This window comes from Laccaria bicolor, genomic scaffold (genome assembly GCF_000143565.1).
Source record: "Laccaria bicolor S238N-H82 LACBIscaffold_28 genomic scaffold, whole genome shotgun sequence".
In the NCBI taxonomy this organism is placed as follows: domain Eukaryota; kingdom Fungi; phylum Basidiomycota; class Agaricomycetes; order Agaricales; family Hydnangiaceae; genus Laccaria; species Laccaria bicolor.
The window spans coordinates 1,282-15,350 of record NW_001889899.1 but is presented as its reverse complement, the minus strand read 5'-3'; the positions used below and the strand labels follow the sequence as shown (position 1 = coordinate 15,350).

At 49.0% G+C, this 14,069-nt stretch overlaps 9 protein-coding genes across 9 annotated transcripts; 6 read left to right on the top strand and 3 right to left on the bottom strand.

Annotated features, from left to right (window-relative positions):
* Positions 1-67: 67 nt before the first annotated feature.
* On the top strand, positions 68-1,067 carry LACBIDRAFT_295048 (uncharacterized protein; the record flags this gene model as incomplete). The annotated part of the gene is made up of 4 exons (XM_001884905.1): positions 68-163; positions 209-539; positions 584-661; positions 712-1,067. The coding sequence occupies 4 exons, from the start codon at positions 68-70 to the stop codon at positions 1,065-1,067; spliced, it is 861 nt and encodes a 286-aa protein (XP_001884940.1).
* Positions 1,068-2,359: 1,292 nt separating this feature from the next.
* Positions 2,360-2,565, top strand: LACBIDRAFT_304458 (uncharacterized protein; the record flags this gene model as incomplete). The annotated part of the gene is made up of 2 exons (XM_001884904.1): positions 2,360-2,381; positions 2,426-2,565. 2 exons carry the CDS (start codon positions 2,360-2,362, stop codon positions 2,563-2,565), a joined length of 162 nt encoding a protein of 53 aa, XP_001884939.1.
* Positions 2,566-3,211: 646 nt separating this feature from the next.
* On the top strand, positions 3,212-3,957 carry LACBIDRAFT_304457 (uncharacterized protein; the record flags this gene model as incomplete). The annotated part of the gene is made up of 2 exons (XM_001884903.1): positions 3,212-3,414; positions 3,480-3,957. 2 exons carry the CDS (start codon positions 3,212-3,214, stop codon positions 3,955-3,957), a joined length of 681 nt encoding a protein of 226 aa, XP_001884938.1.
* A 36-nt stretch (positions 3,958-3,993) lies between these two features.
* On the bottom strand, positions 3,994-4,564 carry LACBIDRAFT_304456 (uncharacterized protein; the record flags this gene model as incomplete). Its single annotated transcript, XM_001884811.1, has 2 exons — positions 3,994-4,162; positions 4,215-4,564. 2 exons carry the CDS (start codon positions 4,562-4,564, stop codon positions 3,994-3,996), a joined length of 519 nt encoding a protein of 172 aa, XP_001884846.1.
* Positions 4,565-5,334: 770 nt separating this feature from the next.
* Positions 5,335-6,552, bottom strand: LACBIDRAFT_304455 (uncharacterized protein; the record flags this gene model as incomplete). Its single annotated transcript, XM_001884810.1, has 4 exons — positions 5,335-5,371; positions 5,428-5,972; positions 6,024-6,453; positions 6,509-6,552. The coding sequence occupies 4 exons, from the start codon at positions 6,550-6,552 to the stop codon at positions 5,335-5,337; spliced, it is 1,056 nt and encodes a 351-aa protein (XP_001884845.1).
* Positions 6,527-7,232, top strand: LACBIDRAFT_304454 (uncharacterized protein). Its single transcript, XM_001884902.1, has 2 exons — positions 6,527-6,742; positions 6,948-7,232. The coding sequence occupies exons 1-2, from the start codon at positions 6,716-6,718 to the stop codon at positions 7,149-7,151; spliced, it is 231 nt and encodes a 76-aa protein (XP_001884937.1). The 5' UTR covers positions 6,527-6,715; the 3' UTR covers positions 7,152-7,232.
* A 1,854-nt stretch (positions 7,233-9,086) lies between these two features.
* LACBIDRAFT_295047 (uncharacterized protein) lies at positions 9,087-10,533 on the bottom strand (the record flags this gene model as incomplete). The annotated part of the gene is made up of 6 exons (XM_001884809.1): positions 9,087-9,587; positions 9,650-9,734; positions 9,788-10,001; positions 10,058-10,099; positions 10,153-10,162; positions 10,215-10,533. The coding sequence occupies 6 exons, from the start codon at positions 10,531-10,533 to the stop codon at positions 9,292-9,294; spliced, it is 966 nt and encodes a 321-aa protein (XP_001884844.1). The 3' UTR covers positions 9,087-9,291.
* A 322-nt stretch (positions 10,534-10,855) lies between these two features.
* Positions 10,856-11,671, top strand: LACBIDRAFT_330542 (uncharacterized protein; the record flags this gene model as incomplete). Its single annotated transcript, XM_001884901.1, has 1 exon — positions 10,856-11,671. The coding sequence occupies one exon, from the start codon at positions 10,856-10,858 to the stop codon at positions 11,669-11,671; it is 816 nt and encodes a 271-aa protein (XP_001884936.1).
* A 1,130-nt stretch (positions 11,672-12,801) lies between these two features.
* On the top strand, positions 12,802-13,384 carry LACBIDRAFT_330541 (uncharacterized protein; the record flags this gene model as incomplete). The annotated part of the gene is made up of 2 exons (XM_001884900.1): positions 12,802-13,287; positions 13,346-13,384. 2 exons carry the CDS (start codon positions 12,802-12,804, stop codon positions 13,382-13,384), a joined length of 525 nt encoding a protein of 174 aa, XP_001884935.1.
* Positions 13,385-14,069: the final 685 nt, after the last annotated feature.

Here is a 14,069-nt window from a genome sequence, read left to right as displayed (position 1 = left end):
TCCGGCCCAAGTAATAATATCACGTGGAGCTCGTTGCAGCAAGCGCTACAAAATCAGTGAATCAAGAATGACCACCAGTGAAGGAAGACAAAACCTTGGCCAGTCGATCGACGGAAGAAACCCTGTGCAGGACGCATCAGATGGTCGTGGAGGAACCGAACCCGTGAGTTTCCACCCACTTTTGCGACCTACCTGATTTCGAACGCAGCACCCTCAGGCTGGGCCCAGCTCTCGCTACGGTATCATCCGCTTGCTTTTTCTAACTTCGTTCATCTTACATAGCGCAGTATACTACCGCCTGTATACCCAAGAGGAACCAATCAAATCAAACAATCCTATCTATTCCAACAATCCTTTCATCAGCCGCATAATTCCTAGATCGGTGCCACCACCGCGTACCGCCGCATCGCTGAAGAGACATCTCTGCAAGATCGAAGGCTTTTCAGCGCCCGAAAGCTGCACCTTGTATTTATCTCTCTCGGAAAACGTACCCGTGGATGGTGGTACTCGTCTTTCTCTTCAAGGGGAATTGGGGCCAGGTTTGTCGACATCTGATCCGGTGGCTCTTGTTGTTAGTCCCCAGGAAAGTGGGAAGCGGTGTCCGGCGTCAATCGAGACAAGGGCATTGGGCGAGGTTGGGGAACAGGCCAAACACGTTATGGTGCGTGTTCATCTTTTGAACTAAAAGCGGCGCTCATCGAGGTCATTCAGTTTATTACCGCATTTACGACGAGAACGGTGAAGTCACCTCGAAAATGTCCTTCAATGAAGATGATACCTCACTGGGCCGCATCGAGATCCTATCCATTCCACCCCCTCACACCGTCGCTTCTTTAAAGTCTTGCATAACTAAATCTGAAGGGGTTTCGGCTCATGATCTTCAAGTGTTTGAGGATGACACCAGAGAAATTACCATGAAGGATGAGGGTATAATTGCCCTTTTTGCTGACGCCTATCCAGGTAATGCGGAAGAGCAACCCATCGCCATTGTGTACAAGGAAACTCAAACATCGAATCCTGGGACTTTTGCAAAGAAGTTTAGATGCAAGTGCCCTCAGAGTGTGTGATTATGATATACAGTCGACATCCTCACAATGCATATAGTAATAATGCATAAATATCACAATGCATGAGATTTTCTGGGGACCGACTCGGTACGCAGGGATTTATGCATGAAATATCGTATTGAATAATGCATACTGGATCTTGTGATTATGCACAACCAAATCTACAGATTCACCAGGTATTTTCTTGTGCATGTCATGGTATCTGATTTTTTTTTGAGGCCAAAATCTACCCTGATCTGCCTATGTGCCACGAATACTGTTTGGAGAAGCTGTGTGTCACCTAGTGTTTGAAAGTCCGGTCCGGTCCGGTTATTGAGCCCTCAAGGGCTCTAACCGAGACCGAGACCGGTTACCTTGTGCCACGAAACCCAAAATAACCGAACCGGACTGCTACTAACCGATATAATCGGTTAGTAACGGTTAGCGGTCGGTTACATGACCGGTCCTAACCGGTTATTTCTCTGTACTAACATAATTACAAACCTATATTATATTTCTAATACAAGCATTATGCTGCATGCACCAGCGAGGCGTGTGTAGGTGAAACACCGCCTCGCACGATTTTCATAAACAACCTCGCAGGTCGAGTACACCCGACCTGCGAGCGTTTCTCATGGATCGCCATTGTTGTATCAATGTCACATTATCACACATGTGACGACAGGAAAATAGTCACTTAAATTTCAATTCACCGTAAATATGTCAATTCTCCACTAAAAAATATGATTTTTGGATCGTTAGAAAGCGTTTAAACAGGGGAATATTTGTGTGTAACGTTAGGACACAAAGACCGGTTATAACCGGTCCTAACCGGTTTTTGTTTGGTCTTGAATATTTTGGGATGACACCTAACCACTAACCGGACCGCGGTTACGGTTAGGATTGGTTAGGTAATTTTTGCGGTCCTGATCGGTTACGGTTCGGTCCAGTCTCGGTTATTTTCCGGTTAACTAACCTAACTTCCAAACACTAGTGTCACCCACTCCGAGGCTCGTGGCGTGTCAACACTGCTTTTGCCAAGCTCTTGCAACAACAGTTGCGCAAGTTGAGGGCTCATCTTCGCGGCGTTCAAGCAAATTCATTCCAACAAACATCTCTCGACTCTTTTTTCAATAATAGTTGCTCTCCCATGGATGTCGATACCATGTAAATACTCTAGTTTTCGCCTTGCTACACATAATGATTTTGGAAGCGTGACATTTTTAGCAGAGGTCACGAATAGTCACACTTTGTGACACGCTTCACCTTGCATACAACCTCACAATGCATAGAAAAAGCTGGGGACCGGCGTTATGCATTGTGAGAATGTCGACTGTACGTTGTTCGCTCAAATTTTCCTCATTATTATGACCTTTTAGGGTGGACTAGTGATGATCCTAACTGGCTCTCACTGACGCCTGGGGAGATTTTTCACACAGATGGAATATTGGCAAAGACACGTTATAACACGACAGGTGGCTTTCGCATTTTAATTGAGCCTCTCGGGGTATCACACTGATAGACCTGCACACTGTAGAACAACCATGCTATGTAGCAATCAACTCTGGAGGGAAAAAAGGCTGTAAGTCTTTTCTCTGTCTCCCAACCAACAGTCTTCTCGTTGGCTCAGGGTGTTCTTACACCACTCCTCTTCACAGGTGTCTCCAATCGTGAGCTTCTATCGAGTCACTATCTAGATTAATATTCAACTTTAGGGTTTTCTACGTCATAGAGTGGGCGGAGTTCTGTTGACCCCCCCCCCTATCCTCTCGCGTAACTAGGAAACGTCTCTGACGATAAATTTCTCCTGCTCTCTACTCTCTAATGTGTACACAATCCAGTGTCTATGACAAGGTGTTTTCCGAAATTTTCCTCTGAATGGTGTATGCATTGCGACTCACATGTGCGAAGTTCAGAATCCTTCAATCATCATTTATTACAGGAGATTTGTAGGCTTCGCCCCGTAGGCTTCTCCATCATACCTGGATTATCACCTGTGACTCTACATAAAACGAAACATTCTAACCTCCGCAAGCAGTGCTCTTTTGGCAACTTCGCGTCAATAAAGTTGTACCTGCATCATCATGAGTCATATATCATAGCCGCCAAGTCCGCACTGGATTATGTATGTTTGATACGTTGACCGTTGCACCATCACGACTCGGATGACCACCCCGAACCACATCGATGACTCTACTCTACTGAAATCCACGCCAACCTGGCTCGACAAGATCAAAACAGCTTACTCCCAACCTACGAGACATTATCATACCCTCACGCACATCAACGATCTCCTACAGCTACTATCCGAACACAGAGATGAACTGGATAACCCTAGATGCGTAGAGTTGGCTATATTGTTCCATGAGTGCGTTTTTGTTCTTTTTTTCGTTTTTTTGCCTCTGATTTTGTGACTCTTTTCTTTTTGAATAGCATCGTATATGATCCAACAACAACAGAAGTTGGCTTTAACGAACGAAAGTCCAACGATGTTTTCTTGGAGTATGCCTCTGACCCAGCGGTATCCGAGACCCTCACTGGACTCGACAAGAGGGATATATCCCCCGTATCGTCCATGATCCTCGCTACTATCCACCATCAACCTACTTCGTCGCTTCTCCATGACACGGGTGCACTGGAAGACCTCAAGTTTTTCTTGGATATCGATATGTCCATCTTAGCCGCGGAAGAAACTCAATACGATGCGTATGCAGCAGCCATCCGGAACGAGTATGCCCACTACTCCGAGTTGGCGTATTGTTTCGGGAGAAGGAAGGTGTTGCGCGACTTTTTGCAGAGGGAGAGGATATACTTCAGTGATGCGTTTGAGGGGAGTGGGATGGAGGAACGGGCAAGGTCGAATATCTGTCGAGAGATTGAAAGGCTGCAGGCATCAGATGGATCTTCGTGATAAAATGACAGTTTACTATGTGTACAGACATACAATTTACGTTGCATATCCCTTTGAAGCCGCGCGAATCTCAGGCTCCACAGGGAATCGGTGCTCGTCAGGGGAAGTTGCGGAGTAATACAACCTCTTCCAAATCGGCTCGAGCTTCTCAGGGAGCTTCCATGCCAATTCCTCGTTCCGCAGCCACAGGCGCAAGAGATGGCGTCTACGAAAATGACTAGTACACGAAATGAGAGAATGAAAGAAAAAGTCCCCACGTCTTCTCAGGAGTATCGACAAACCCATCCCTCGCGTGAAAAACACTCAAATTATTGATGTACTGAATATCGCTGGAAATTGAGCCCCAGTTTGTATTTCTCCGCGAGGAAATGGAGAGTATCGAGAACTTCGGCCAAGCTTCGGCTTGGTCTTCGCTTAAAGGGGGGATCGAGGTCGATCGAGGGAGGCCGAGGAAGCCGGTGAAGCTTCTTCGTGCGTATTGGATTATTATTTTGGAGTCGTGGTGGAATAGGAGGGGGCGGAGCGTGTATGGAGGGTCGCCGCTGAATCTGTATATGTTTGAAGACGATATTAGAGGGAGGAGGGGGGTAAAGGGGCGCGTACCCATCAAAAGGCCAGTCCTCTGACAAAGTCTAGGCTCGAGACCAGCCGTTCTGGCGGCGGAAAAAAAAATGTGTATGGGATTAGCCACCAATCCACACTCATTTTTCCCCCTCTTTTTCGCACCAAGGAGACTGTCAACGAGTCTAGACAAAGTCTTGATTAAATCCGGTCTTGTCTCTGCTAAATCGTTGTATAACCGCCAACTGCTACTGATCCTCGATACACCGCCTTCATGGGCGGCCTCCAATGCGAAGAGGGCGACGATATCGCCAACGTCGGTATGGAGGTCATCAGAGTGCAGGAAATGGCCTTTGTCGCCGGTGGTGAAGGTGGCGGCTGGAGCGCCGTGTGAGGGATGCTTATCGAAGCAGTTGCCCCCTTGGCATCACACATCCAGAGAAGTGTCGGTGGATACTCGACTCCGAGTCGGACCCCTTTATATTTATTCATAACACTTTTTTATTCAGAACTCTATAAATTCATTGACACGCTAGACACCCTGGACTTCCTCTGCTTTATATAAGCCTTCCGTTTGGATTGATAACCTCTCAGGACCATATTACCTTCAAGCTCCCAGTGATGGGCATGACGGGGTCAGACTCCGTCAGACGTTTTCGTCAGACCCCGTCAGACCCTTCTGACCCTTTTTCGTCAGAGTCAGTGCGTGACCGGGAGATTAGGCCCGGTTGAATTAATTTAACATATGTATGTACAAAAAAAGTTATTTAAGGGTTATCGTGCAAGATGTCGTGGAACTCGACTTCGACTTGTAAACTAGTTTCGGCGTGTGTCCAGTACTCCCGAAAGAAAGCTAAAGAGGCAGGAGACTGGTTAGAATGAGTTGGGTAGTGAAAAAGATGCTTGAGCATGAGAGATTCTGCTCTGGTGAGAGGCTCATCAACTGGGACTGGATCGGGCTCCTCATCCGCGTCGTCACCGTGTGCTTCCACCTCGTCAACCTCTTGGACAAGACCTTGAATAAGGTCGACGAACTCAGGAATCGGCTCCTCGTCGATACCTTCTTCCGTCGACTGGTCAGGTTCACCAGTGGTGGTGGAGTCGGAGTGGGTGGTGACAGAATTTGAGGTCAATGATGAAAATGGATCCGGATCGTCGTGAGGTGACGTGGACTCGTCGTCTTGGAATTTGCGTTTGTTTCGTGTTTGCGCTGGGCGGCCGTGGCGTTCTTCAACATCCGATTTCACGAGCACAATTTTGCGTGTCTGCTCATGGTGCATGCGATTCCGATGTTTGGTGTGAACAATGCCGAATTTGCTGAAGAGCCGTTCCGTGCCAGCCGAGTTTGCAACGATGCTCAGAATCCGCATCGCGAGCTTGACGATGCCATTTGGGCCGTTGTCGAGTCCCGTGTCGTGTTCTCGCCAAAGGCTCACGAGGTTCACATGTGATTTCTGTAGATACGGACATGAGAACCTTTCGCATGCCAACAATGGATCACTCACCTCAGCTGTTGCCAGCTCTTTGAGCTCCCTCAGACTCATGGCTTCGTCCGACCAGCTTCCCACTCCGGCGATGTAATTTGCAAACGACTGCCTGAATGCGCTATCAGGATCTTGATCGAAGAACCGCCGGAAAGTCTTCTTGACAAGTGGCCAAAGCCCTCGCATGAGCTTGAAGGGACTGTTGGGGTGGAAGCAACGTGTCCGTATGTATGGGTTGAAAATGACTGCAAGCAGGAAGACGGGTTGATCAGCCTTTTTCCAGCGCTTCTCCAGGCTCTCGTGAATGCCGATGCGAACTGTTGCCTCGATTTCAGGATTTGAGAAGGTGAAGAACAAGTTTGCAAGGGTTAAGAGAACAACGTCAAGGCGTGCGAAATCGCTTTGCGTGACGTTGGCGGCTATGGCAAGAGGTTCAAGGTGATTTCGGATGCTGAGATCTATTGTAAGTTTCACGCAAGCATTCTCATTGAACAAATTGGACTCACATCTTCAAATCACTCCAGAAACCGCTATCTTCGATGATTTTCATGATCTCCTCTGCCTTTCTCTTCTGTTCGGCTTTGGCCCCCGCACACAGAATGAGGACGGCACGCGATTCCTGGTCCAGGACTAATAAGCGGAAGAAGTATTCGAGCTCCAGGAGGCGGCGAACGGACAGATAATGGGAGGTCCAGCGCGTGAGCACAGGAAGAATGAGGGCCAGGACCTTGGGAAGTTTGGTGCGTTGTTTGTCTTTCAGTATTCCGAGTGCACGGCTGTGACTGTTGAACCACTTGACGACCTCGAGCGCATTGTTGACAACGTTGATGAACCGTGTCTTGAGTTTGAAGTAATCACCGACAACGAGATTGATCTGTTTGTATTTGCAGGTCAGTCTTTCATTTCACGCAGCACAGAAAGCCATTCACCTGATGAGCCCAACAGTCTAACGTTACAATCCAAGGATACTTCGCGCGCAAAAGCCTTCTCATCTTCAAGGATTCACCGCTCGCATCCGTACACCAGGCCACGAGAATGATACCAAGCACGGTGAGACAGTACTGGATCTCTATCAACACGATATCCAGTAGTGTTTCTGCATTTTTGGGTTTAGATGAGATGTCGGCAAGCCCGAGCATGTACGGCTAGGAAATTGTGTAAGTCGAGAGCCTTCTCTGCTCATACTTGACGAATGACGAGACACACCTTGTATTCCACATTGACCATGGATGCAATCAACGACGTTTTAGCGATATTTTTCCAGCCATCACACTGCCCTGTTCCATGTTGCCCTTTCACCGTCGTTTTGATCTTCTCCACAATCTTCTCGCTCTCTTCGTCAAGAATCCGACCGGACAACTGCTTACGACCTGGCATCAAACTGCCCGGTACCCATTTCTGGAAGAAGTAGCGCCAGTACGGATGCTCTGCGACCCACCATGCGATATTGCACGTTACCATCAGAAAGCAAAGGTCTGCCATCCATTCTGCCTGTTGAGCACTTGGCCAGACTGGTGGCGCTGACGTCTCTTCGTAGAACACGTCTCCCTCCGCTGGCGAGTGCAAAGCAGTCCTTCGCCGCTGAGATGGCCTCTCACTTGTGAGGCTCAATGCACCATGAGGAGATGGCATCGCGGGGAGGCTTGCCGGCAAGGTTTGCATGGGTGATGTCAGGCCAATCGAGGCCAGACTCGAGGTTCTCGAGCTGCTTATTGGCTGTGCCGGTGTAGGTGCCGTGGGGCGCTCATTTTCCTTGTTGCCTGCCTTCGTTGCTCGGTTCTGCGCATAACTGGCCAAGGTTTGCGTAGCCTTCTGCTTGACTGCAGCACTGACATGCTCGCAGTCCTTTGCAAGATGCTTCCACATGTCCTCAACCTTTCCGCATGCGGCACGTTCAGAGGTTTTGACTATTAACGTGAATGTGAGTGACTTCTGGAATACTTGATTGGCTTCCTGCTCACATACCTGTCTCTTCTATCTCCCCTTCAGTCCGCGCGCTAAAACGTCGTCCATTTGCGACATCGTCCAATTCCGCGTGAAGAATCCGTTGCACTCTGTTCCGAATGCAAAACTTGCACCACACCTCGTAGTTGGACTTGTTAGTTTTGTACTTTTCTACACCTTTATGATAGTGTTCCCATACAGGATTTTGACGAGACATGGGGGGAAAGTAAGAAGAATACTAAAGCTCATCCCCTTGCCCTCAACCCGGAGCTACAACTTAGTGCTCCACTGCAGTACCCCACTATAATATGATTTTTCGGAGATATCACAATTTAATACAATTTACGCTCTTCACGTGAGCGAGGTAGTCACGGACTGACCCTTTGACGAAACCTGACCCAGGGTCTGACCCCGTCTAGACTCTTGACCCCGTCAATCCGTCAAGGGGTCAGTAGTGACCTCGCCATCACTGAGATTCAAGGAGGGGAAGTGTGTCTCAAGGAGATTCGTGGAGCTGGGTATAATGGGGTATTTGCAAAGTTGGTGGACGCATGAATGGGCTGAGGAGTCAGGGGACATTGGTCGATTCGGTGTTGCAACCACTCCGGAAATCCCTGGCATGCTAGGACACGTTAGTCTCACAAAAGATGTCGCATGCATCGGCTTCAGACACGAGCGTCAGGCGGGAGCGCTATGTAACGAGCGGAATGCCATGGTGAGTAGGCGAAGTGATCCTCTCGTGGGGTATTATTGACGCAGTTGCAGCAGTTCTGCGCAAGTCGCCTCCAACTTGCCAAGGTTCGGGAGTTGACGGAGTGCGAGTGGCATAACTCCATTCTTCACTGAAAGCCAACGCCGCATACATCGTGGTTTTGAACCCACCACTGACGTCGGTATTGGCAATACGCCACTTGTTTCATCAGCCACTATCGAGCTCAAAGTTCAAACGTCTATCCGGTGGCTTGTTCGATGCCTTCGCCCTTTTAGCGAAGTTGGGATAATGTAAAGTTACGCTTGCGTTTCCACTCCCCTGCCCTAGTTCTCTACACCACCCTCCATGTTTCTACCATTTGGAAGTTGTCCTTACCGTGCCCCGTCGTGTTGATAGTATGCCATTATGCCATTTACCATCATCCATCAGAACAATCCCAATTACCGATCGTATTCTTGTGTCAATACATTAGGGCCTCTGTTTCGCAATACCTTCATGTTCATCCTGAAAGCTGATAATCCAAGTAACCCTTTGAATTTGTTCTTCCCTCTATCTGATGCAATGGGGTAAAAGACGTATAACAATCCTCCATCCCACGCCGAATCTCTGACTCAGGCATATGCATATACGCGTCTAAACCCCATACATCTTCCGCGCATTATCCCTCCCCTCCCTCATAACTTTGTCAACATCCCATCCCTCCCCCGCAACACCCGCCACGAACTCTGCCGTCCACGGTATCATCGCCGTATGTGATAACGGCAATTTCTTCCCTTTCAAGGAAGCCGGGAGGGAGGCGTAGAGGTTGCCGGGAGTCATGAAGGGTGCGTCCGTTTCTAGGAGAATTCGGAGAGGCTCTGAGGGGGAGGCGGAGGACATTTGGGAGATGACGGCGGAGGTGTTGGTGTTTGAGCTGTATGTTATTACACCTGTGAACAGAGAGAGGGGTTAGGAGGAGGAGGGAGAGGTGAAGAAGGAAAGGCTACATTACCTGTTATACCGATGTAGAGATTGGGGAAGTGGGCGAGGAGACGGGCCGCAAATTCCGGGGAGTCGGAGAAGCAGTGGACGTGGATCTGCGTGTTTTGTAAGCGAGGGACAAGGGATGGGGTAAGGAATGGTAACGAACTTTGTAATCTTTCGGCACTTCCTCCTTCAATATTTTCTCCGTATCTTCCTCAGCTTCCCGGGTATGTATAACCAGCGGCTTCCCCAGCCTAACAGCGTGTTTCAGCTGCCGTCTGAATACGTTTCGTTGCACATCGCGGGGTGAGTTGTCGTAGTGATAATCGAGCCCTATTTCACCGAGGGCAACGCATCGAGGGTGAGTCATTGCTTCTAATCTGCGAGGGGAGGAAGTCAGGAATGGAGGAGCTACTAAGATGGGTAGGGTACATACATGTCTTTCTCTACGGCGTCGGTGTAGTGTTTGGCGTCATGACTGGTTTCGAAAGTTATCTTCTACGTCAGAATTGATAGGGAGATACGACTGACGGATGAACGCCTTGAACATACAGCATCAGCATCACAACAAGCGTAAAACGCAGCGAACTCACCCAAAGCAAACCAATATTCTATCCCTCCCCAACGAGACTGTCGATCTTCAGGCGTCAGCGCCGAATCTGCAAACGTCTTCCACGACTTTTGTACAGGCGCATCACACCACACGTCCACGATAGCCTCCACGTTCCGGCCTTCGTACATCGCCTTGATGAAATCAAACACATTGTCGTATTTCCCCTCCTTGTACCTTTGACGGTAGAAAGAATAGGTACTCGCGAGATGTGTGTGCGTGTCGACGATGCCTAAAGAAGACGGAGGCGTGGGCAGGAGGAGGTGTTCTTCCCCGGGTGTGTTTGACTTCTTCTTCCCCATTTTCGATTGGTTGTTGGAGGCGTTTTTGTTCGATGGTTTTTTAGAGGAGGGTTTGGTGTTGGTCGTGGTGTTTGGACGCGGTGCTGGGTTGCTGGATGACATTTGTGAGGTGGAGATGCAACGGAAAATGGTTCTGGAGATAGGAAGCTGGCGATGCACCTTTAAAAAGAGGGAAAGTGACATGTAACGAGGTGGGATGAGTCGAAATGTCACTATTGCGGAAGACGGGTCCGGATGGCATTTTGATGGCGGTTCCCGAGCGCTGAATTTTGATGAATTGTCTTGGCGTTGCTTTTTCAAGTTTGCCAGTTTCAGTCGAGGAATGTCCTTGCTTCACCTCCCAACAGAGCTACTAACCGACATTTTTGGACATCTTTGGGACGATCACCGAGCACTTAGCGCTTGTGCCCTCGCATGTCGCCGCCTGCAGCCTGTATGTCAAAAAGCCCTCTTCTTCCAGATCACCTGGGACATGGCAGCACACCGGGCAGAACCGCGCTTCGACCCCATCCCCCGACTCTACGAGATGCCTTTCACGGAGTCGCCGCGCCTCGCGTCGTATGTGGTTCGCCTCAACATCAAGATCGTAGGCGCGCCGTATTACTTGCCTCAGCCATTCGTGTCCTTGATGGCTTGCGCGGCTGCACTTCGAAACTTTACGTGTCTACGTGACCTGCGTATACTCGGATCTCCAAGGGCACAGATATCTTGGAAAAGTCTGCTTAACGAATTGCGAATCTCGATTATGAAAGTAATTCGAGAGCAACCCCTTACAAGGGTCTGCCTCACATACATCACGGATATGCCAACGGCGCCTTTTCTCGACTCATCTATTCGCCACCTTTCCCTCTCATCTGTATCGTGGAACGACGCACAGGCTTCTGAAACTGCCCCCGTCAAGACACCAACCCTTCAGTCACTCAATATCACACTTCAACTTACCAAAGATTCACTCTCCACAATCGACCACCTTGTGTCTGACAATCCACCCTTCGACCTGAGCGAGCTTCAGTCTCTGCGTATCTCAGTCCGATTCAACATCCGAAGCGAGGTTCACCTCACAAAAATCCGAAGACTATTGAGCCAGGTTGCTGGGACACTCAAATATCTATGGATCCACTGTAACCTGGAAGGTTAGTTCCACATGCCAATCAAAGTCGTACTCCCTTCTGATTGGTTCCGACTAAGTAGCCGACTTTCCCAACTTTGAATCACAACGTTATCCCATGTTACGAACCGTCAGTAGACGGTTCACCATTTGGTTTAACAGCGACGGCTTTATCGAACCAGACCCACTTCCCTTCCTTTTGAAAATGATACCAAACGCAGGATCATACCCCACCAGTCTCGAATTTCATTTGATTCTCCAGCTCGTCGTTTTCATGCATCATCCGCGCTGCTCACTTGACGGGCTAGGAGCGTGGACCCAGCTAGCTCAGGCGTTGGCGCCGATGTCCTGTCGATTAACGATATCGATTTGGTCGCATTACGAATCCCGCATTCCGGAGCTTGTGTCTTTGTTTGAAGGTCAATTTTCGGAGATGCACGCTCAGCGTCGTTTGTTGGTGGTGAACATGGGTTTCTGCTGCAGCTAAAAATTTTATATGCCTGATGAGTGGAGAGGAATTTATCTATACGGTCTAGATGTGATGTGGGTACTTGATATATCTCTGTGTATATGTGGAAAGCGACTCAATGCATGACAAAAATTGGGAAACCCCTCGAAACATCTCAGCGGGGTTTCTCCTCTACCTCCGCTCAAAGAGCTGTCCATTTGGCAGTGGGCGTCTCCTCCCTCTTTTTCCACTGCCTTTCCCCTTGTAATTGTCCATTTCCCTTTCCATCACCATCAATCATTTCACAGCCAGTTTCCCGGTCTCAATTTCTCCTTTATTCTTCACGGATCTTGGCAATCATCGAGCTCAAATTTGAACTTCAGCATTAAGCTTGGGGCCGAGGGCGAGAAATCAGGTACTAATCGTCTTGCAATGCTTTGATCCTTGGGAGCTTCATTACATGCCGTGTCCCGCGCAGGGGCGACGATATCATGGCTCAATCCGTCCTTTGCTGAAGTCGTGGTGGATGCAGGGGCCTCGGTTGTGGATACGGAAACGTTCCGATTGAGAGTCGCCTTAGAGCTTTGTCAATATTATTGTTGCTTGGTGTAAATGATCATCCATGTGCGTCACGCATCATGTCTGTTTTTAGCCCTGCCCGACGAGGGGTCTCATCAGGTCTCAAAGATTTCATCTGCTACCAATTCACAACATGAGCTACAACCTCGCTGCACCCTCTACGTTCTCTAGTGAAACTGGTTCCTTTTCAGGAGCAGGCGACTCTGGAAGAAAGGACCATCGCACCATTGCCGCACTACCCGAAATGCCAGAGGTTCGCTATATCCAAATCCCCAATCCCGCATATGTCCCGGCTTCCAAGAGAGATTCATCCCATCCTGGAAAGCGCAAGTCTCGAAAAAAAATCCCTCACACTATTACTACTGCAATTTATGAGCCACGGCCGTCTACTGATCTTCCCCCAGTTCCAAAAGTAGACGACGGCCAGGTAGTGTCGTACGTGCGCCAGCTAATGAAGGGCTATGATATGACGTGGGATGAGGTTGTGGAAATGCTTGTCGCACTGCATGGTAGTCTCGAGCGTGCCGTGTGGTCAAATGAGATGGGTGAGGCTGAAGCCAAAGAGAGGCTCAATCGGTTGAACGCGCCTCCAGATGGAGTGGAATTTGGTGCCATCGGTGTGAGTCACTTCAGTGATCTAGAAATCAATAATATTTTCTCATAAGAAATTCCTCTAGCGTAAACCCAAGCCCGGAGAAGAGGTGACTGCCACGTGACTAGGGCCCAACCTCTCGATCCGGGTTTGGCCTGGTGATCATAACGATTGCTATGCTTTTGATTTTGTGAATGGTCAAGGCCAATACATTTGCACACCCGAGGACATCGAGATCTGGTCTATGCCCTCCGGACTGGGCATGCCTGCTCCCGTTCGGTCCATCGAGGTGTCGGTAGGGTTCCTAGCGACCCCCTTCTTCAATCTGGACATTAACAAGGGCAAGTTCAAACCTGATTTGAATTGGGAGACCTATATTATCCCGCAAGGCACCACCCTCCGTATCATGCAATGCGGACATGAAGATTGCTTTCTTGCAATACCTTCGCGGGAGATGAATCCCGCCAACGTCCTTGTTCTCCAGCCTTGGGCACCTATGCGAGACTGATCGGTCTGGTTTGCGCTTGCATGCGGACGCTGTCGTGAGCTTCTTCTTTTCTTCATATGTCTTGTTATTCCGGCATTGATGTCTTATACCTGCGGCGTGCTCAGTGTTCTTGACCTTCAATTATGTTGTTTTCTTATCCGTCGCAACACGTCGAACTTCAATTGTTATTGCCGGTGTACAATGCTCATATGCCTTGTTGTCCCTAGATGCTGGGTATATTTTGAGTCGTCATAATGTCGGAGCAGAAGTAGAAGACGTGACGTAAAATAGGGGTGCTCACAGTAGCCATTTTGATCCATCT

Bases quoted from the DNA above. Each gene is read 5' to 3' on its own strand.
- LACBIDRAFT_304454 (XM_001884902.1), top strand. From the start codon at position 6,716: ATGAGGGCCAGGACCTTGGGAAGTTTG. The intron at 6,743-6,947 runs GTGCGTTGTTTG...TGAGCCCAACAG, and splicing joins CCAGGACCTTGGGAAGTTTG to TCTAACGTTACAATCCAAGG.